At 49.1% G+C, this 22,674-nt stretch overlaps 1 protein-coding gene across 1 annotated transcript in view; it reads right to left on the reverse strand.

The window, feature by feature from the left end:
- Window positions 1-9,141: 9,141 nt before the first annotated feature.
- The window catches only part of LOC119153214 (lipase member M-like), a 52,033-nt gene continuing 38,500 nt past the window's right edge, over window positions 9,142-22,674 (reverse strand). Inside the window, exons 2-10 of the mRNA XM_037399346.1 lie at window positions 13,412-13,531; window positions 12,950-13,067; window positions 12,285-12,483; window positions 12,063-12,172; window positions 11,608-11,744; window positions 10,760-10,906; window positions 10,206-10,277; window positions 9,718-9,783; window positions 9,142-9,540 (exon numbers count right to left, since the gene is read on the reverse strand). Of these exons, the coding sequence (XP_037255243.1) occupies window positions 9,307-9,540; window positions 9,718-9,783; window positions 10,206-10,277; window positions 10,760-10,906; window positions 11,608-11,744; window positions 12,063-12,172; window positions 12,285-12,483; window positions 12,950-13,067; window positions 13,412-13,513 (1,185 nt within the window). The 5' untranslated portion in view covers window positions 13,514-13,531 and the 3' untranslated portion in view covers window positions 9,142-9,306. The remainder of the gene's footprint in view (window positions 9,541-9,717; window positions 9,784-10,205; window positions 10,278-10,759; window positions 10,907-11,607; window positions 11,745-12,062; window positions 12,173-12,284; window positions 12,484-12,949; window positions 13,068-13,411; window positions 13,532-22,674) is intronic.

Here is a 22,674-nt window from a genome sequence, read left to right on the forward strand (position 1 = left end):
AGCTGCTGATTTGATTTGTTACGTATCTTGCCCTTGTCTCTTGTAAAATTAGTGCTGTCTGTGAATGATTTTGGAATTGGTCGTTATTTGGACCGCCTGAATGTAGTTGATTAAAATGTTCTGCTTTTAACTAGAGCAGTGACAGGGTGAGGAGAGGAGCCTTTATGTTACTCCTGACTGGCACTTTGTTTCCTTTCTTCTCCTCCCTGCTCTCCCCCCCTTTTTTTCCCCTCTTTTTTTTCTCTCTTTTTTCTTTTCTTTTTTTCTGTTTTTGTTTGTTTGTTTGTTTTTGTGGGTTTTTTCCCCCCTTCATCAGCCACGTTTATTTGCAAAGTACAGGAAACATAGATGAGGAAACTGGGTTTTTAGATGTTTCACTGAAATTGATATCTCAGTGATGTGTTCTCTGAGACACGATGGCTCCTGCGTAGCCTTTCCCATGTAGTCAGCATTGTAGTGCCTGCAGTTCCCCTGCGACCTGGGGGCCTGGACCCCCTTGTAGCTCAGGTGATTCCTGGCTCCATCAGACACAGAATTCACTACCGCTGTCTCCGAGCTGGCGCTCTTACCCCTGGACCTTGAAAACTACCAACGTGGATCAGGAAGAGATCTAACAGGTCTGTGGTGAAAAACCAACAGCACAGAAACATCTCCTTAGAGGCAATAGAGTACTTTTGTGAAAATCGATAAAAATGGTAATTAATCCCATTTTTAATGTGGGTAGGGTTTTTTCTTTCAACAACTGAGAAGCCAAGAGGGAAGAATCGAGAAAGAAAGAAATCCTGAAATGTAATTACAAGACAGTCCAGCGTGTGATTCTGATATGCAATGTGCAAAATCCGAATATAAAAGGAGCTTAGAGATGTACACAGTGCCTATCTCTTATGGTTTATCTGAGATGTTTTGGTAATAAAGCCGAGTAATTCATTTTGTGTTGCGTATTTTCTGACTCAAGTGCTTTCTTCAAATCCAGTGTGTATACATGTGACCAAGCAGCGCTGCAAAAATCATCCCTTGTCTGTCATCGTTTATGCAGCAAACTGGGTGTGCAGGTAGCTGCCAACCACAGAGGGTTCATTTTATGTTTGGCTGAATATCATTATCAATATCCGTACTTCACAAAGAAATAAGATGAAGTCTGGCTACTTTAAGACATAAAACATTTACATATTTCTGTCTTTGTAGGCTTGGGACAAATTGTGTTGAATACTGCCAGGTTCTGAGCATTTGCTCTGAACAAAACTGCAGCGCATTTCTTTGCATGGGAAAGCGTATGAGAAGGTGTTTCTTCATCCCAGGCTCCCTACGTAAGTGGAAAATAGAGGCTGAACTGTTATACCTAAGTTCACATGAAACAAAATCTGCTCTCTAAAACCCAGCTCAGTACATTGACCTTTATTTATAAACTGAAGAAGAGGTGGCTTAAACTTCAATGTTAAACATAATGATGACTGGTTTTCACATTTTTAGCAATATTTTAAACTAACAGAGGCATGTGGACCAAAAGAAAACAGGTCAGGGAGTTATTAAACAGGCCCATCTGCTTTCTGCCACGAGAAAGAAGGCTGCTCATTCCATGTGGCATCAGGATGGTCTCTAGCTGCTGTTGTCATATTGACTAGCAGTTGTTTAATTACTAATAGCTATTTTTCCTGTGCTGTAGTATGGGAAATGTTTTTAAACCTTCAGTGCAGAAAGACATCACCCTTCAGCAGAGCTGATTGCCCCCCGTACAGCATCTCTCCTGATGGATTGTAGGTCTTTGCATGGGTTTCCTCTGAACAAGAGAGAAGAGGGTCTGTTGTGTGCAGAAAGCTCCTTGAAGAAGGTTGTAGTTCCCTTGTAGGGGGGCTTGAAAATTTCTTTCTGACTTTTGTTGCAGCCAGCCCCTTTTGGAATGGGTGTGATCTGGATGACTTTTGTTTGCACTTGCAGACCTGACCATTTCATTTACCCTGAGCGGTCAGGAGGTCTCATTTCTTTCTCCAGTTCAACACGCATTTGTAGAACAACCGAACGTGTTGCCCCACACACTGCACACACTCTATCTGTTGCACCATGGCATTTACAGAGAAGGTGGTGATCTCAGAGGTTCCACGGTGTGTTGTCAGCTTTTTTTTTTTAGCCTCATGAAAGAACAGTTATTATATAAAAACATCCTTGTTTCTGCCAGCCAAAATTCTGAGGCTCATCAGAAAACCTTGATGTCTTAATGATGTGACCATCAGAAGAATCAGCTTGTTTCAGGGAAGAAGAATCTAGTTGTGAGGCAAAGTAGCATTTCAAATAGAAATTACTCAGTCACACACTGGGATACTGCCGAATTTTCAGTCAGCCATGCTTCCTTTAAAATTTCCTGGAAGATCTGCATCACCTAGAAGTAGCCATGAAAGGCAAAGTAGATGGATGAGACATGGGGGAGGAACACAGGAAATAATTTTGGGTGGAGAACAATCTTTCCAAATGCTGTTGTGGGTTATTTTTTATAACAGAATTTGTTACTAGAATTTGCTTGATAGAAGTGAATGACAGTGATTCCTCTCTGATGCTGGAGGTCCTTGTGCTGGCCTTGCCGACTCCTGTAGGATGCTACGCTTATGGCAGCTGAAATGCTCATCTTACCCTATAACATGCCTCTAGCAGAGCACAGAAAGTTGCCTGGGACTCTTCCTGCAAACAATCTCCCATCCTGTGATACTACTGAATGCTCCATGATGGATATTGCAAGTCTTTGCCCACTTGCTTTATCGGTCCCTGTAAACTTTTGGCATCTGCAGCATCCTTCAGTGAGAAGCTTTGCAGAGTGACTTCTAGTGAAAAACACAGGAGCACAAGATGGCCATAGCACAGTGATGCTCTGTGTTTGTCCCTCTGCTGCTTCCTTCATAGGTCCTGTCCTAAGCCTTTCTTCTCTGAAGAACAAAGTCAGAAAGCAGAAATGAAAATTTAATGAAAGTTATTTGAGTTATTTAAGAAGAAAAGCTTGCATTCATTATAGTTTCCTGGTATATCACAAAGCCACGTTGGTTGCAGTAAATAATTAATGATTTAATTCTTCTCCCTCACACCCACCCACCCACCCCACCCCCCGTTTTCTTCCTAAATATGTTGCTTCTGCTTCTGCCTCATTCCAAGCAGCTTTCTGTAAAATTGTCCTTTGAGATAATGCTCTTTACCTAATCAGATTTTTCAGTTCGTTTGAGACAATCTGTTTCCAGTAAATAGTTTTTTCTCTTCTGAAAAAAATTACTTGTAAATTTTATCAGATGATCAGATTATCAGATTAGGCAATTGTTTGCTTTTCTATCTTTAAGAAATTCTCTAAGCATCTTTCTGTAGTACAAAGTCTTGCTTAAGTTAATCCTGTTTAAACATGTCTTTCTAAAAAAAGTATTCTTTTTCAAGTTCTGCAGAAACAACTTGCCCAAAGCAAAAAAATGCAGCTTCACTTGGTATTTTGCCATAAGTACAGAAGGGCTTTTCCTTGATTGCTTGGTCTCCTTTGTTGTGCGTAAACATTTTTTTTTTCTCTTTTAAAACCCTGAAACAAAGCCGTGACCCAAATCCTCGCTGAAATGAAAATAAAGCAGCTCCCAACAGCAGGACATGTTTGTAGATGAGACACGTGGCGTGTGGCTAGACCCAGAAGGTGTATATAAATAAATAAATAAATAAACTCCAAATCCTTCCCCAGTGGCAGGAGCCATAGAGGGGACCAGCGACCCCAGGCAGAGCCCCTCAGCCAGGAGCTGGGGATGCCTTGGCTTAGCCAGACACGTTGTGTCCCCTGCCTCTGCTCCCAGTGGGGTGTGCTGGGCGGGAACCTGGAAACCTGGGAAACACAGGGCAGACCAGAAATCATGAATGCACTAATTAGCAGCCTGGGGTGAATTTTCTATGCACTGATGCTGTTTTCCATGAATGCTTTTACCCAGATGCTGCCAGGCAGTCAGATGGTCGTGTCTCACCTAGATGGGGCCACAGCTGCCCTGAGCTGGGGCTGCACCGCAGATCCCAGGGCCTCTTCCCACCACCGCTGCTGTGACAGGCTGCATGACACCCCAAAGCCTGCCACCTTGTTCCTCCCCAGCTGTTCAGTCTGGTCTGATGTCCCTTGCTGGGACCACTGGGCTGGCGCCAAAGTCCTCAATGCACATCAGCACTGCCATGAGGCCATCATTGCTCTGTGGGAGGACACGATCTCTTTTATTGTGTGCCGTTTTGGTGGGAAACGGTAACTGAAGCTGGCAAGGCTGCACAGCAGACTCGACCCCATGCCCAGTCAGCAGATCATTTCTTGGCTGACAGACGAACACATCCCTAAATAAAAGGATCTCAAACAGGCTTTTGCCACAGGGCTCACAGGCTCCTGGAAGAGCAAGTCTGAGCTGGCCAGCCTGAGGAGAAGCTGAGCTGCTGCTGCATCAGCTGAAATCCTGACGTCCCCAGGGGAGCAGTGCAGGATTGTGAAGGGCTCTGAAGGAGGCGGGAGAGAGCCACAAGTGTCATGAGAGTCTCAGCATGGGTCTCTTGTCAACACCAACAAGTAGGGTGGTCGGGATTGTCCTGGCCTGATCCTCCTGGCCACACAGGTGCCCCTTTCTGTCTGCCCAGCAAGGAGAAGTTGGATGGATGCTGGGGGCAGCTTTCCAATGCCTGGAGGCATCTGGTAAGCTTGGGTCCTTGCGTTGCTCTTTGTGGCTTGCTTCCCCACCAGTCATCCTGTAAGACAGGTCCTGCTCACCCAGTCACTGAAGGACACCTATTTGGTCTTAACCCACAAGGGCTGCCACTTGTTCCACCCTGTGATGCCTCTGGCAAAGGTTTCAGAAAGCAGTGGTCTACTTCCACGTTCAACACCGTCTCATGTCCCCAGACCCTGCCTGGGTTGTCCTTTTGGCATCTCCCTGGGGAGCAGAAGCTCTTGCTGCCCTTCTCCTAGGAGCCACCAGCTCTGACCTGAGACACACGCAGGGGGTTAAGGCAGGCTGTGAAATTGCACAAACCAGTTGATCTTGTTCAAGCACCGGCAGGTTTACCAGCCAACACCCTCTTCATTAAACCATTTCTGTGATGTCTGGCACCTGGATCAGGGTGTGCAGTGCCTCCGAGGGCGCAGCTGTGGTCTGAGGGGCAGGGTGCTCTCATTGCGGGGATGAGGAACCCATGACTGACGGAGAAGGAGCCCCAGGGCTGGTAGTGCAGGGCTGGGACACCCTCTGAGGGCACGCAGCCAGGTGGTTCAGTGGTTTCATGCAAAAGGTGACATAGAGGCCCATATTTTCATAAGCAAAACTGCTCATGCTGAACATGCATTTTAGCCAACGGTCATGGCATATCCAAACTAGAGATTAAAGAGCAGCAAAGGTGCTTTTGTGCCACTCCACCTTTTATGCACTGAAATTGTATCAGTATCAGGAATGAAAGAGCCAAAAGGCAAAAGGCAAGGTTGAAGTCTGAAGACTGCCGGGGGAGAGAGAAAATCGTGAGCATTATGAGAGATAAAACCTCAGCCCTTTGGGTTTCTTTCTACCACAGGAGGACCACAGGGGTATCACAGTTCAGACAACAGGGGTAACACAGTTCAGAGACAGGATCATGCCAGGCACAACATGAATTTCGGTCAGTATTTCCTCTTACTTCTCCTCTACTCATGTCTTCTCACCAGTTCCCAGCTTTCTGCTCCTTCATTAGGGATTGTTTGGGTCTCTAGGATTTAATTTCTGATCTTTTTTTTAACACCTATGAACAGAAGTGATATTTTTTGATTTATTAATTTGTTACCATAGACAGAGCATGCACTTGAGAAAGCAGATCTCTGCAGCTGTTCAATACATTTGTGTTTCTACTTTCTTATTCAGAAATATCAAAGAAGTCAGGGGAGGGGGGGCAGAAGCAGGGAATGTGTCTGGAAAATTATGTTCTGGTATTGACAAGATATGTTGGGAAGAACCAGACAACAGCTGGAGGAAGGAGGGAAAATGGTAATCCGTCCCATTGCTGCTGTGATTTCTATATCCCCCCAGATATCTCATGGCCTGGAAAACTTCCCTTAACAGCAAATACTTTAGAGATATGGGTGCACAGGCACATTGCCTCATCTCTGATATAGCCACCAGGTCAAGTCCTGGCTGTCAGTTAATTTAAAGCATCTTGACCGAGGCAGCATTTCCATACTGTATTTTGTTGCATATAGATGTAATAAACTTTCCCTGGAAACATTTTGGGCAAATAAAAAGAAATGAACCATGCTTTGGAGCATTCACCCAGGGATCTCTTAGAGGCTTCAGTATTTGTAATTGGTCACAGTAGAGTGATGGACAAACTGAGGAAGATGTTGCTCTTCTCAAGAGCATTCAGCACTCTGAAATAATCAGATGTGTCTTGTGCCACAGAATCATTCTCCCACAAAAGAAGAGTAGGGCCTGGGCAAAACTGGTGAAACTGGGTGAAACAGTTCAGGTGGTCTGAAGACAGGTCCATCTGAAGGCAAAAGCCTGATCATACATCTCTTCAAAATCACACCAGCTAAAAGGTGAGTGAAATCTTTATTCAAGCAAATGAGATGTCCTTAACGACACATGTCAAGGGATGGTGAAGATCTTCTCCTTGAGATGGAGGCAGCTTCAGTAGCACCTAAGGGATGTATTTTCCCTTGTGCATCCCTCAAAACCATGACTGCTGTGGAGATTTTTTCCCAAAGCAAAAATGTTTGTGTCATCAAGCATGGTGAGGATTGGAGGGAAATTGCAATCGATATTGATTGTAGATCATTATCTGTCTCCTCTGTATTAATGATGGGTTGGGTTTTGCTCATTTCAGCAGTAAATTAATCAGCCTGGAGGGTCTGTTGAGCATGTCTGCTAGTGCACAGGTTAAGAAATCCTCAGTCCCCTTAGTCTGCCTCCTAACTAGTAACTCACAACATGGACCTATGGTAATCTGTTGTAAGGCAAATACATTCGCCAGTATTTTTACCTCTTCATCTGGATCATGAGCTGCCTACTGCTTTTGACAACAGTCCATACATTTGGTGATTAGGACCCATGTGGGAAGAAATACACCCTCGCCCTATTTTTTTAATTCTATATAATTAAAGAGGCCAAACCATGAAACGGGCCCATGAGCAAACACGTGAGGAGAAATTGGCCATTTTCAGGTTTAGGCTGGAAATCCCAGCTACTGCCTCAGACGGCAGGTCCTGCTGCAGGCTCGGTAGGTGCAGGGGGGGACAAAAAGTCTCTAGGCTGGTTGTTTGGGTGGAGCTCAGCAAGTTTATAGCTGGGTTGGATGTGGCACCAGTGACAGCCAGGCCTGCGGGTCCTTGGCTCCTGAGCTTCTCCAGTTTGGTGCAGCAGGTTATTTCTTTGTGAAAGATCCTGATTTGGGAAGCAGTATAAAACGGTGGTTAGGACTTTCTCTAGGTTGTCATAATTTTGTGGATGAAATAACATGATCCTGACTTCATTTCACTTGAAAGAGGAACCTGAAGTGTGTTATTTGAAGGTGCAGTCTTAAGTATATATGTGACTCATCCTCATTAGCCTCAGCGTTATGTTGCAAACTGATAGCAATAGCTTCCCATCATTCATGCCAATTTTACTCTTACCAACCTTTTATTAGGCAATCTACCGACAGGTTGAGTTTGACCAATGCTCCCTGAAGTGAATTCTTCTCCTTTTACTCTTCAGATACAGGTCAGGGGCGGCGTGTACACCTTTGCAAACACTGAGCTGTGTGCTCTAAATCAAGCACAGTGCCTTGCAGAGATCCGCAATGCAGCTGGTGGTGGTGGTGGTAGCATCACCATAGTCCTGACAGCAACCAGTGCTTTGAGGCCAGCTTTCTGACATCAGTTTGTGTTACAGAGCAATGCTTTATCCTTTAAATATATTATTCTCTCTGTTAAAAGGCGAGGGATGCAAAGGTTGCAAATCAATCTCTGATTTTTAATACACCCAGACTGAGGTTCTGAAACCTTCCACTCTTTGAGTCATTGTGGGCATCTTTTACTGTGTGGAGAGACTTGCAGGCAGAATCATGCACAATTCTACAGACAAGCAACTATTTTACCTTCTGGCAAACATGTATAATAAATAGATGGGGCTAGCATGCTGTTAGGTTAAGCACAAATGTGCTCACCATACCTGATGTAGGCACTGATGAGTGGCTTTGCTGGCTGGGCAATTATCAGTGAGGTGGGGAGATGCTGGTATGAGATCCTGGTGTCTGTTACTAGGAAACCTTTGATGTCCCTGAGTTGCTGTTCCTGACTGTCCACCTCTAGTCAGGTTTTTCTCCCATGTCCTGAAGTTGCTGACAAGATAGAAATAGCTCAGTTGCAGTCACTGGGTGACACCAGGAAGGACTCCCTGTGGACCCAGGCCATTTTCTCCTTGGCATCAGCTTCATCTATTCAAATTGAAATGCTCTGTCATTCCCACCCCTGGCATGAAAGGTGGAGCTCTCAGACTTTTGTTTGGACCACTCAGCAAAGTGAAAGGCATATAAAGAAGACTCATCCATATCTGCTGCTGGGCTACTCTGCTGCTGCTTTCACAGATAGAAAGAGTCGGTAGGTAGGTGGGTAGACAGGTATTTTTCAAATATAGATGCTAAGAACAGAGTATTATTCTTAGTGGACCGCACGTTTCAACTCCCTAGAAAATACAGCTGGGTTTTCACCATAAGGCATGCCCCAGGAGGTGACATGGGACTCTGTTCTGGGTGGGTTCTCTTCCAGGAAAGACTTAGCCTGACGCCAAGGCCCAGGTGTTTCCCTTTCACCACCTCCCAGACATCGACTTCTCTGGTTTTATTCTACCAAGAGGAACGTTTCTCTCCTGCAGTCAGTGCTCACTCCCTCCAGCCTTTCCAGAGCTGCAGACAAGGTCACTTTCCACCCTTCCTTCACTTAAACCCACAACACAAAACACACACTCAATTTCTGGAGTAAAATTTTGTGCTTGCAATGCCCTAAGCCAGAAAAAGCAAAAAAAAAAAAGAGCCAAACAGGGCCTCCTGCACACCTCGCCCCAGCAATGGGCTGAAAACACAACCCCAGTGAGGCTCACCAAGCAAAGGGTTGGAGTTCGGCTGTGAGGCAAGAGTTTATTGCAATCTCTAGTCACAGAGGGCAGGCAGAAATTACACCATTATATTTAAGGCATTAAATCAGTGTGAAATAGGGTGATAGGAGATATTTTTGAGAAGAGCAGAGCAGCAGCTCTCACACAAAACCCATGTCCCCAGCCACGTGGGAACGGGTGGCTCCTACATCCCGGGCACATGCAGCACATGGACCATTCATGGATTTTGATCCATCAGAGTGACTATCTGCCTGTACATGCGCTGAGGGGCATCCTGACCCCAGTGGTGGTCAAAGTGGTTCCAGTCGGGGAAGTGCTCATGACGAATGAGGCTGGTGATACGTGGCAGCAAGCGCTGAGTCTCTGCAGGGGGATTCACCCAGTCCTCCCCACCACTCCACAGGACGGTCGGCACTGTCATGTCTTCTATCCTGTACAAAGGGGGGGAGGCCTGGCAGGGGGGAAATGCTCCAGTTATTCACAGGCTCTGACACCAGTAGCACTAATGGATAAGGCATGCTGCCCTGGCATCCCAGAAGACTCTGGCCATGCTGGCTGCTAGAGGAGGCTACCCCCATCCTGGTCCCAGCCTCCTCCTCTGCTGCTCCTTCCACAAGCGCTCATTTACCTGGTTGTACTTCTCCTGGTTCTTCTCCCCGTAGTCAAACTGCTTGAACTCCCCAGTTTTGGCAGTCTGGAAGGCAGAGGCAAAGTGTTGACTCTCTGTGGGTGACGCCCTGGATCAGCCCTACCTCAAGCAAGGGGCAGCAGCCGGGCCTACATGAACGCTCTCTGCCCAGCACAGCCCTAGTGTCTGAGCTCGTGCTTGCTGGTGCCTGTCCCATGGGCCAGAGTAAAATGGGAGTCCCAGAAACACCTACACGGGGTCCTTACCCAGGACAGAGGCAAGCAGCTGGGTGTCTCTGCCTTGGCCAGCCAGGAGCAGTAGCTACCAGCTGTGGCTTTTGAGACACCTTGGTGCTGCAACTTAAAAATCACTTTTATTGGCTTTGATTCTACCTCCTTACCTGTCTCCAGGGCGAATGAAGCAGCATTGTAAAATATCACGTTCACGGATTAAAAGAAAGAGCATTGTTATGAAATCAGAGTCTCTACCTGTCCCCAGTGGAGAAGAGTTTTTACTGATGTATAGTCTGGAAAATGAGCTAGGTATACATTCAATCGGCTCTGCAGGAAAAAGAAAGTGTTTTTTAAGTGAGTTACAAATGAAAATCTGTCTAGGAAAAAAAAAATCATTCTGTCTTATAACTGCAATATGAACATCATATGCTCCAACAGCTTTATTCTGTTCAGAGCTAGGAGTAGCTTTTAAAGGTCAAACCAGTTAACCACCACTTTAAAATAGAAATACAATTGGTCTAGTCAATTTTTCATTATTTTTTCCTGTAAACTTGTTGTAGGTCAGCAGAAGATGAGGCAGGAGTTTCCCTTCCTTTGCAGACAAGACCACAAGTGATTCTTTCCTACTGAAGCCTCCATTAGGTTTAACATCCCAACACCACTGAAAGAAATCTCCAAATAACCACTGCCTTGGGCCGTGCCTTTTATATCTTATGGGGTTTTATAATCATTTTTGTATCTCATTAGCTATCTCCAGGTATCTAGGAAAACTGGAGGTGGCTATGACCTCAAGACCCTGATGTACCCACCACGTTCAAGTTTTTCCTGTTGTACCCGCCAATAAGGAAGATCTCATTTTCACAGACTTCAGCTGTCAGCAGGTTGCTGCACGTCTTGGCAAGAACGGCTCTCTCCTTCCTCCCCACCAGAGTCAGCTGCTTGGTTCCAAATATTGTCTGCAAGGGCGCAAGAAAACAGGTCACCGTGGGTCCTGCAACATGTGTCCCCTCTTCATGGGAACCGCCTGTCCCCAGCCAGTGCTGGCAGGCAGCTCCTCAATATAGTTGCTGACACATTTGGCTAGCCAGCTTTTCAAGGAGGTTGACCCATGGTCACACCCAACTCTCAGAGCAGCGTGAAAACATCAGTGATCAGTGTCCTTTCCATGCTGTGCCATCATCCCCATCATCCTGGTGCATCATCTCTAAGGTACCAGCTTCCAGACCTCAGCCCAGGATGGCCAGACTCATACCATTCATCTGCCATGGGTGTTGACAGATGCTGCTCAGGTGGAGCATGTCCAGGGAGAGTGCCAGCTCCCCTTCCAGCCCTTCTCCAGCCGCTGGAGCAAAGGGTGGAAGGCAGGCAGTGCAGGGCTGCTCTCAGGCTACAGGTCTGGGGTGTGGTGAGGTCAATAAGCAAAAACATAAACAGTAATGGTAGAGGGTTATGGATATTTTAAACCCTGAAAGCTGGTGGCGCTCAACCGGGTGGAGAGGGACATCCCTGTTTGGGATCCTGGGATCGCTCACCTCCCCACACGCATCTCCAGTGCCTGCGGCAGGTATGGGCTCAGTGCACAGCAGCAATGCTGGGGACGTGAGCTGCCAAAAGCTCCTGGGCTTTGATAGTAATAATACACAAACCCCTCACATACCTTCAGCACCGTGTCTGGTAAAAACGCTATCTTTAACACGGGGCCTTTGACATGATGAAAGGTGTAGAGAGGAGCCAGCGCAAAGAAGAGTTTGATTTTTTCAGCCAGGTGTGGCATGCTCGAAAATGCTATGAAACCTGAAAAGCAGCAAGAGATCACAATGGTAACCCCAACATGGAGAGCACTCATCCCAGACCTCCTGTCTGAGGCACAGGGCCTGGAGAAAATGAAGCTGCAGTTCTCCTAGAGGTAAGCACCACTCAGGATGGCTTGGCAAGGTGCAGCAATCCTCTCCCATTCAGAAGGACCAAGAAGGCAGGTGGGGAAAGTGGCCCTATGGACCAACACAGCCCCGTGCCCAGCAGCCTCCAGTATGGGACAGGCATCAATGCCCCTCTCCTGTGGCAAGCCGATGCCCTGCTCCCACCCATGGCCCACTCCTCCTCCTCACTCACCTAGAGAGTTGCCCTGAGCGTGGCCAATGTAGAACAGTTTCTCCTGCCTGGTTTGCCTTAGGATGAAGCCCACCATGGCAGGGAGATCATACACGGCCATCTCGTGGAAGCTGGGGAGCAAGAGAAGTTGGAGGAGATGCCCATCTCCCAACCTCCCATGGACATCAGGTGGTTGGCACTGACAGCTCAGAATCCCAGCCCTGTCCTTGGTGGCCTCCTCACCTGAAATCCCAAAACTCTTCTTGGTCAACAGAAAGATTCAGGTGCCGGTGGGACCAGCTATTGCCCCGGCAGTTTCCGATCCAGACATCGTACCCCGCATCAGCTAGGATGAAGCCCAAGCTGCTGTTGGGGAGGTTGTCCACCCAGTCACCACCATCTAAACTGAACCCATGCACTATCAACACAGGTAACCTGGATCCTGTAAGAGGAGAAATCAGGTATTCAACACAAGAAAATCCCTTCCCATATGGAAATAAAATCTCTCTGTGCATCTCAGTATTATTTTCTGCAGGCACCACATTAAATATTCCCTTCTCCCATTATTTCCTTGCCTCTGCTGGTGCTTTTTTTGTTTGAAGGACTTTTTCCACCCCTGGCCCTGAGGTATCAGGGAATCTTGGACCAGAGCAAGGGGTTTGCTCCAGGGAAGGAGCCACTGGGGCTCTCTGGGTCATGCTGCCCCGTCCTGGATGCAGCAAAACACAATGCTGAACTCCTGCATCTCCAAGGACAGCTCAAGGGAGGTGGGCAAAAACTTTTCATCACTCTTCCAGCTGCCAAAACTGTGTCTGAAGGCACAAGCATCCACGCTGGCTTCCCCTTGTGCACTGCCCCATCTCTGAGCAGGGTCACGGCTGCTTTACCCTTGATGAAATGGAGCGCACCTGAGTGTCCAGCTCCCCCCTTGTCGTGGGGAATCCGGTTGAGGCTGAGGAAGTAGCCATCCTCTGTCAGCACATCGTACTCCTCACTGGGATACCCATGGAAACAGATCTTCTGGCTCTGCGGGGACAATGGTCCAAGGGGAGAGGGTGACCCATTGCTGTCCATCACCCTGTTGCCTGACCCAGTGACACCCCCTCCTGCCACCCATGCTCTCCAGTGTCATCCCTGCCTGCACACACCTCAAGAGAGAGCATGAGAGACCAACCTCCAGCTGAGATTATGAAGTGGCATCCATGCAAACATAGGAAACTCTTGATGTCCCAAGCCCCTGGCTGAGTCCAGGTGCAGATAACAGGGTAAGGGATGGGGAGAGCCCAGCTGGTCCCTCGGAGAGGACTTCAGGCACACCACCTGGGGAAGTCCCTGTCCCACGGGTGTTTGTTTGACCCCCCAGCACTTACGATGTTCATGAACTGCTCGGGGTTGTCATAGCTCACTCCAGCTTGTGGGATGCCATCGCCCAGCCCCTGGCCCAGGCACAGGGCCGCCAGCAGCAGCCACATTTCGCCTCTCTGCAGCACCTGAGGAATAACGGGGCTGGTGTGAGAGGGATGGTGGGTGCACCAGACGCACGAGCAAACACTGTGCAGCTCCGGCACTGCTGGCAGCACCGCCAAAGCCTGATGCTGCAACATACAGTGGGCATCTCCAGCCCATACCATGGGGCCCCATATGGGACCCTCTAAGCAGCACTGGGCACTCAAGCAACATCCTGCATCTCTGGCTGAAGCTAGCTGAGCAAGGGCACCCAGTGGCACACCCTGGAGTGTCAAAGCCCACTGGTGCTTGTTGCACAAGTGAGTCCTCTCTCCAGATGAGGGTGACTGCTCTGCAGGGATGTCACCAGCCTCTGAGAGCCCATTGTCCACCTGATAGCCCTGTGCAGGTGGAGGGCCACTGGCTTAAGTTTTTTACTTGTAGAGGTGTCCTAACATGTCAGTATCGTCTCCCACCAAAATCCACCTCCTAACACTTCCCAGTCTCCTGTGCACTTATGAACCCACCCCAAGTATCTCTTGCTAACCCTTCCCACCTGGCTTGTTCCAGCTGCAACTGGAGTGTGGGACAAGCAGCCCCCAGCCACCCCATTTCAGGGAAAGAAAGCATCCTTCCCCCAAGCAGGAGGCGTCATGTCAGAGCTCCATTCTGCAGGAGCTTCCCTGCTCCATCCCTGCCTTGGATAGTTTATAACTCACCACCACGTGCTCCTGGTGTGCCCTGCCACCCCCAGCACCCAACCCCAAGGGGATCCAGACTTCAGGACAGACCCAGAGAAGTCCACTTCCCTGGTGACCCTGTTGCAGGAGCTAGAAAAGACTTTGCCTCCCAGAGCAGGTGTCTGAGCGTATTTTCCCAACATCTTTCCAGCATGGAAAGGTCTTCCACGGCTGCTCAGGAAAACAGGAACACTTGTCCACTGTACAGCACCACACGAGCCACAGAGGAAAATCTTTATCACACATTAAACAAAGTGTCAATTCAAGTCTTGCTCTGTGTTCAAGTCCCGCACCAACATCTTGGTGCCTACATCTCCCTGTGGAGGTGAGGACGTCCTGGGATGAAATTTCTGTGATGGTCAAAGGAAGGAGAGGTCAGATTGCCCCATGATCCTGAAGACAACGTTCTAAACCCAATCTCCCCTACTGGCACTTGTCCTGTCCAGCTGTTGAACAACAGTGGCCACAACTGCAGGCTGGATCCATTGGTGCAAATCACCATTTTAAGGTGGTTTTAATCTGTAGCCCATCCAAACTGCATGTGGAAGGAAGGTAGGAAGGACAGCAGGAAGGAAGGAATTACAGTGGACACCTTCTCACCAGGCTGAACTGCACACAGGTGCAGGCAAGATATTGCAGGCCACGCCTGGGGACATCAGAGACAAACCAAATTACTGAAATAGCCACTTCAATAAGCAGTGTGGATTACAAGGGCCAAGAAGCCAAGCCTGCATAGGAATTAGAAGATGCCAGAGGTGCTCTTCCCATGCCAGATATAACAATATGCTTCACCGTGCTGTTTTGCTGTTGCAAAACCCACCCAGAGTTTTCATACCAATTGCATTTTCTTGGTGAGTGTGTCACTTAGGAAACAGCTTCTTTCCCTTGAGTCTACATCTTGGCTTTTAAGGCTTGGCTGCACAAAACCAGGGCTGGCCTGAGCTAGCACTGGGTACAGTTGTGCTCTGAGTAGGAAGTTGGACCAGAGGTCTGCAGAAGTCCCCTTCAGAAAGCCGTGTCTGGGCTGGACCCAGCCAGAGCAGCCTTTCCCCATTCCTTTGACAGAGAGTTCTCCATCTCTACCAGGCTCTGCCCCCACAGTCCATCTCCCCTACATCTGCAGCCAGCCCTGCACATCATCATATGCAACAGGACCTTCCGCTGCCCCATGACTGGCACCAGCCCACAGGCCTGTGGTTTCTGTTGGCTCGTGCCTGGCTCACAACCCTGCACACTTTGTGATGAGGGTTTGCTGCACCCAGCGCCCCTTTCCCAGCTCCTGAGCGGTGGCACTAAGATTTCCCATATGTCTTGGAGGTCACCACCATAGCTGAAGGCTCTACTGCCCACACTAGTGTCATCCAGATGTTATGATGGCACACCATGGTAGCCATGACCTGTGACAAGCTGCACCACAAAGCCCACAGATGCCAGTGAGAGCACTGACAAGCATTCAGCCTCTTGCAGAAGCAACTCTTGGTATCCCAAGAGATTAAAGCCTTTGTGGGAAAGGAGGAAAGATTAGTCACTGCACATACCTGTGGCATTCAGCAAGCTCTAATAGGCTTCTGGGTTTTGATGTAAAAACACCATAGGAAGACATAAAGACCTGCCAAAATTACGGTCCCCACATCCTGCACCCAAGCCTTGGTGCCACACAAGTCATTGGAGTTGTGTCCATCCCCAGGTACCTGGTGTGGTCAGGAGCCAGCCTGCAGTGAAGAATTCCCTGCTCCTGCCCCAGCAGGGGAGGACTCAGAGAGGACTCAGAGGAGACGTCAGCTCACTGCCTCACAGGGGACCTGCCCGTGCTGCCCAGCAAACCTTGCCTCCACAGAGCTCTCCCACAGCAGGGCCATCTCCTCCAGCCCCCGACTGCCCATCCTCGGCTGGCGCAGCGGCATGCTTCCAGGCTTCAGAGCTTCAGCACCACCTGATGGCACCCCTGGGATCAGACCCTGGGTGCTTTGGACCACGCAACTCAGCTGTTGGTGCTCCTACCACTTGCCTCTGGCACCAAGGCAAAGTATGTACCAGAGCACATCAACAAACTTGAGAAGAGCCCAATAGCACCTTCCTCAGAAGAGAGACTGAAACACATCCCACCATCCAAACCCAGAACCACTGTCTCTGATGGCAAACTGCTGCTCAAATGTGAGTCCCTGGGCACAGGCAAGCAGGACAGCAGAAAGAAAAGAGAGTCTTTGCTCCTTCTCAGAGGTTCCAGCCCCACTCATCAGTCCTGGGTGATCCAACCAAGCCAAAGCTAGGCGTGCAGGGATGCCCCATCCCCTCCACACAGCCAAAATGGATGGATAACCAAGAAAATGTCTAACCACAGCCAGAAGGACTCGCAGCACTCCCTCAGCTCACTAGGAAGCACCCAGAGTTCATGCTTGCAAAACCCAAGGAACTCAGATGCAGAACTGCAAAGCAGACCCTTCAGAGGACACTTTAACTGCGATGGTGACCCATACACCAAAGTTCTCCACACATAAAATGAACAACTAGAGGGATGATAAAGCCTCTTGACTCACTTGGGATCCCCTCTTTCAGCAACAGCCTGGTCTAGAAGGAGAGCATGCATTGCACATCAACCTGACCTGCTGCTCCAGGCCTGTCTGTGCCATCAGGAGGGTCGGCGACACTGAGTAAACCTGTCTTCTTGGCTTATAAAGACACACGGAGAGGCTGGGACTTGTCTGTCAACACCTGAAAGCCCAATCCCTCTCCAATCACACCGCCTGCTCTTCCTCTCCAGCCCAATGATTCAGATGTGGCAGCCCAAACCCCAGGTAGCTCAGCAGCAAGTATCCATGTCTTGCAGGTAGATAACGAGCTGTTGGGCAATATCCTCATCACTGGGAACACCTCGTAGCATCCTGCAACTGGGAGCTGCATTTTTTGCATACCTCTGCAGAGGGATTCCAGCTGCCTCATCTGTAATAGAAAGGGCAACGTGCTCTGCGGTTGTCAGACAGGTCACTGGCTGCTCACGCCTGGCTTTCCTGCTGTAGGTAACCGTTGGCCATGTGTGTCAGCTCTGCACGTCAGCAGTACAGGGATGGCCACACTGCCTAAAGGAGGTGGTGCAACCATGCCTGGGTTGAAAGGGAAGAGGCAGAGCTCACCCAGGAAAGGAGGAAGAAATACCAGGTTCGCATGATACTGATGGTCTGACTTAGTGGGGAGATCCCAAAAGTGGAAATCCAAAGACTGCAAAGCAAATCTTGTGTGGTCAGATGTGACAAAACCTTCCACAATGGCTTTGCATCCACAGGCCCCTTCAACCACATGTATTCCAGCCCCATCAACTCTCCTCTTGCCAGGAGAGCAACGGTGGTGGGAAGGGACCTCTGGGGTCTGCATCCCAGCCTCCCTCTTGCAGTAGGACTTTTCACTAGCAGCCATGGTTCTGTCTAGCTGAGGTGGACCCATGTGACTGCGGAGCAGCATCCAGGAAAAAGACAGGTGGAGGAAAACAAGCGTAACCAGCTTGACATTGGACAATCATCCCTGAGCCAACAAGTAATGCATTAACGGTTTCTGGTCTATACTGTATTTCCCAACTCCCACGCAGTGCTCAGTGAGAACAAGAGACTGGGGTCCCACCTGGGCATACTTCTCCCATATCTCTCATGGATGACATGCTGGACCTCTCCAGTTTCTGACAGCTGAGGAAAACAGGACAGTCACCATGGGAGCTGCACAAGGTCACGGCCCAGCTCCTCCCTTCCTTGCCCACCCCATGGGCCCTCAAGAGCTTGGTGAGCACCTGGGACCCTCTCTTCTCTTGATGGGACACGGGTGTTGATGCATTGACCAAAGCACAGCGGCACCCACTGCCAAGCCAAGGCCAGTGGAGCCCTGGGACAGCAGGCTCACAGCTCACACACCCCAATGTATTGCCTTTGGCTATGGTCCCTTCATGTAAGATAAATAATAAGATCTGAAGTATTGGCCATAAACATTATTTTGAAAGTCCTCTTCCCATGCCACAGCACTGCTCATACCCTCCGTGGGCATTTACTGCCGACCTCCTCTGGAGACGTGTCTGCCCTGGCCATGCTGATGCGGTTTTGAACTGCTTTTGGATGTGACTTTCATGGCAGAGAAGACATTAAGTATGGAGGGTTCCTCCTGCCTGTGTTATTCACATCCCAGGAACCACAAGCCTGACAGGGTACTCCCAGTCAGTGCCTTGATCTGAACAAGCAACACATGTGTTTTGCCAGCATCAGGTCTCCACAGGACAACCAGCAAGTCAAGCTCTTTGCAGACAGCTTCTAGTCCAAAGTCAGTGGACACAACAGGTCATCTGGGTTAGAAGAAAACCCAGACCAGGATGGAATTGGCACCCACTCATTTCATTGCACAACCATTCGATACTCAAGTCAGGCTGCATCATTTCCAGGGCCAAAGCAGCCCACCTTGAGAAGACCCCTTTCACATCAACTCCATCTCTCTTCCTTGGGTTCTGATTCATGGGCTTTAATGGCAGAGTTTGTATCGGGACATTATTCAAGGACATTGCTTTGGAGACCAAATTGGACTCGTGTAGCAAGACATGAGGTGATAGGTCTATTGCCAAAGGCTGCCTATACATTGGTCTAAGGCAGATTTGCCTGAGCAGCTTGTATTTCCCTGCAGCCATGTGCACAGGGTGAGGAGCTGCCCTGGCTGAAGAAGATGTAGGTGTCTCTCTCAAACAGCAGCAGCCTGCTTACAGGCTGGAGTTTCCACTCCATGGATGCATATTTCTTCTTGAATTTGTATGCCAGCAGACACACCACCCCCCTTCCTGAGAAATGGAGCATCCTGTTCCTGTACAGTGGGAGGATCTTCACCTTACTGGCTCATAACATTTGTTGAGTGCTGCCAAAACAAGCAGCTTTTGCCTTTACACCAGTTTGCTCGAAGTTGATGACTGCAGGCCATAGAGATGTCTACCCTGTCTTCCATGGACAAAGGTTATCCACAACCCTGGAAAGACAGCGTCACCTCAGTTGAAGGAGCTCAAGGAATGAGTGTCCCAGTGGGGAATGGGACAGGGGGAATGGGGAAGAACAGAACGGGTCACAAAGTGCTTGTGACTCTTTTGGGGTGGCATCACCAGTGAGCAGAGTATTTCCTCTGTCAGTGCGAAATACCTCTGGCTTGGATGGACCCATGCTTATTGTGGTTTTCGCCAGCACAGAATTATTGTTTGTTTGTTTTCCTAAATTTAAATGCTCACATGAAAGAGCAGGATGTGGCACCTTGCAAGAGCTTTGTGTAATTACAGGGCCTCTGGGCGCCGGCCCCCACACCCAGCCGAGGTCCTGGAGGAAGCAGGTTGGTTTCTAACTCAGTGCAAGGCTGGAATCACTCACGTTGCACTCCTTTGAGCAAAAATGTCAGGACTCAAATTCAGGGCTCATTGTGCTGATAGCACAGTCCAAGCAATCCAAAAGGCAGCATCTATTTACCTGCAGACTTGTCCTGTACCCTTTTTCCAAGCTTTTTTACACTGGCTTGTGCAAACAAGAGCATGTATCCCTAGTGCCTCTGGTGGATATAGCGTGTTCAGTAGAGGTTGTTTAGTGTTTTGAAGAATGTGGAGACGGCACAGTGTGAAACTAGTTTGGGGGTTTTTGAGTCATCTGGGATATTGAAGAAACTGCAATGAAACTCAAAGGAAGCATAAGAAGTATAGAAGACTTGCAGGAACACTTCCCCTGACTCAAGCACCTACAGACATCTCTGCCAGTGACCTGGCTGCTCACTGCACTCCCACTTGGTCTGGATAGCCATGTTTGCAGCCTCTCCTGCCTTGAAAACAGCTACACAGAGGTGGCAAAACACCAGACTACAAATGCCCTGCTCTAAGTGACCTTTCAGGCAGCATCAGACATGGACCTGATAAGGCAATGGTGAGCGTCCTACAAGAAAAGACAGTGAAAATCATACTAAGAAGTGCCATAGAACAAAGCAGGCATTTAATCATCAGCTTGACCAAGAAAAACATCCAAGACTCTTTTTATGCAAGATGTGCCTTGCACTAAAAGCCTCAACCACAGGTACCCACGAAGAATTTAAAAGAAGTAAAAGGTTAAGAAGGGGCAAGGAAAGCCAGCTGCATGCAATTGATAGAGCAGAAGACAATACAAGACATTACTGCCATGCCAGGAAGGGAGACATTTCACAACAGCTTCCCATTTGGGGCAAGATGCTTTTGTACTCTAATGACTTCTACCCAGTCCTACAGCTTACAGGAATGGTGTGTCCTGTATCAACACTCCTAAAGTGTTGTCCTAAGGAAGGCCAACATAATAAATTATCTCTTGTCCAGTGCCCTGCAGAACAAGATCAATGGTTGCACAGAGAAAACATTAAGTTTTGCCTCTTCCTTGTTCCATGAGTTGCAGACATTGCTCCCATCAAATATGCGACATGACTAGCACTGGGTGTGTTTGTGTCGGGCTCTGCAAACGATGACGGGTAGGCATCCAGCGGTGCTTTAAGTGGATCAAGAGAGGTGACTGTTTCTCACAGCTCCCCAAAACCTACAGGGCAGCCACATCTGCCCAGTAGCAGCATTCAGGCGCCCGTGCCTGCTGGCACCCATGTTTGGTATCACTGACGACATCACTCCTGATCCCCATGCCTTCTGCCCATGATCCAGCTCCCGTGCTGACTCATGAGGAAGCTTCACAAGAGCTTGTGTCAGCCCGGATTTCCATCAGCAATGCTGAGGCCGCTGGGACATGCTCCCCTCCATCACATCACCCATACCACAGCCACCTCAGAGGCAGGTACCCACTGGCTGAACAGACTCAGAGGCATTTCAGGGGGTTGCTTGGCAGATCCAGAAAACTGCTCACTGATTCAAGGCCTCAGCTTTTCCTCTCACAAGGGCAGCCATATGTCAGCACAAGTCCCTCTTGGCACATCGTTCTACTTGTGAGCGCTTCACAACCTTTGCTTTGCTATTTGGGGGTGGATAGCACCCAGCACGTGTGATGTGTGTCACCTCCCTGTGGCTTTGTCTGTCCTGATAAGGGTGGGCTCCTAAACATGTGCACCTCACCAAGAGGCTTGCAGAGCATCTGAGGTTGCTTTGGCATCATCCACACAGTCACCACCATGTCTCTGTTGGCCCAATTCAATTGGTACCCAGTGCCTTCAGCACAACCAGAACGTGCATGGCCAGTACTCAGCAAAATCACAGCTGGAGTCAAGACGTGCTTTCCCCCAGCAGGCAGGAGCTGAGAGATACTGAGGGGCCTGGCAACACTCAGGTAGGAAGGGATGGAGCCTGGGAAGAGGCATCTCCAGGGCTGGACCTGCCCCTTGGCCAAGACAGCACCCCACAGCCACAACCGCACTGCTCAGGCAGAAGCCTCCAAGAAGGTGGCTCTGTCATTCACAGCCCAGCATCCAGGGGCCAACTGCCACTCCTTGAAGCCAACGCCATCGTTCCACCCTGCTACTGACCTGCAGTGGTTTGCAAAATACCTTCAGAGTGAGGGGAGGGAGTTAGTCATGCCAGCGGTTAAAATTATAAGGTAGCAATGAAGCTCAGCCTAGACTGCAGGAAATCTTGCTCCTCCCCCTGGAGACAAAGTAGGAAAGCAAACTGCAGACAGAGGTCCCCTGGGGTTTGGGGGTTGGGGTTTGGGTTTTTTTTTTTTCAGTAACAGACTTTACATCCTGCTACCGACAAACCAGAAAAACCTGAACTCAAGTTTCTTGCTAAATTAAACTCAACAGCACAGATGCACACACAAGAAGAAACATCTCACCTGCTCTGCATCAGAAGCAACAGCAGTAAGTGTCATAACCAGCTGAAAAATGCAGAGGACTTATGGAGGGGCTTATTTCTCCCCCTCCCACTCCTCCACAAGTTCAGAGAGAAGAAATGCAGTCAGCCAGGGCACTGTAGTGATGCTGGCTGGCAGCAGCCTCTGGGGGTCTGTGGTCCGACCTCAGCCCCCAGCAGGGCCAACTTCACAGCTGCAGCAGGTTGTTAAGGGCCTGAAATAACAGCATGACTTACCAATGACAATAAGGAATGCAGTGGAAACTCACCTCTCGTCCAGCTGAAGCAGCACAAACACAGTGGTGTTACAGTTCATAACTCAGGTGGTGAGAGGGCTGGACTTGGCCAGGGGGCCTCTTCCCACCCTGCCAGAGCTCTCTCCATCCCCTCAGAATTCCTGCACCAGGTGGCCACGGCTGTAAAACCATCTCAAGAGGTGGCAACTCATGTTCCAGGAGAAGTGGATGACTAGGTGGGTGTTTTTTAATATACAAAATGCTACACTTCCTGTGAGAGTTTGGGCAGATCATGTCCCTCACCAGTGCTTTCACAGCACCCTCTGCTGCCCAGGCTTTCCCGTTTCCTTCAGAGAGCACCATCCCATGGACAACCATCAGTCCAAGACACCAGCGCTTACATGACTGGA

Source organism: Falco rusticolus, chromosome 9, assembly GCF_015220075.1.
Source record: "Falco rusticolus isolate bFalRus1 chromosome 9, bFalRus1.pri, whole genome shotgun sequence".
Classification (NCBI taxonomy): domain Eukaryota; kingdom Metazoa; phylum Chordata; class Aves; order Falconiformes; family Falconidae; genus Falco; species Falco rusticolus.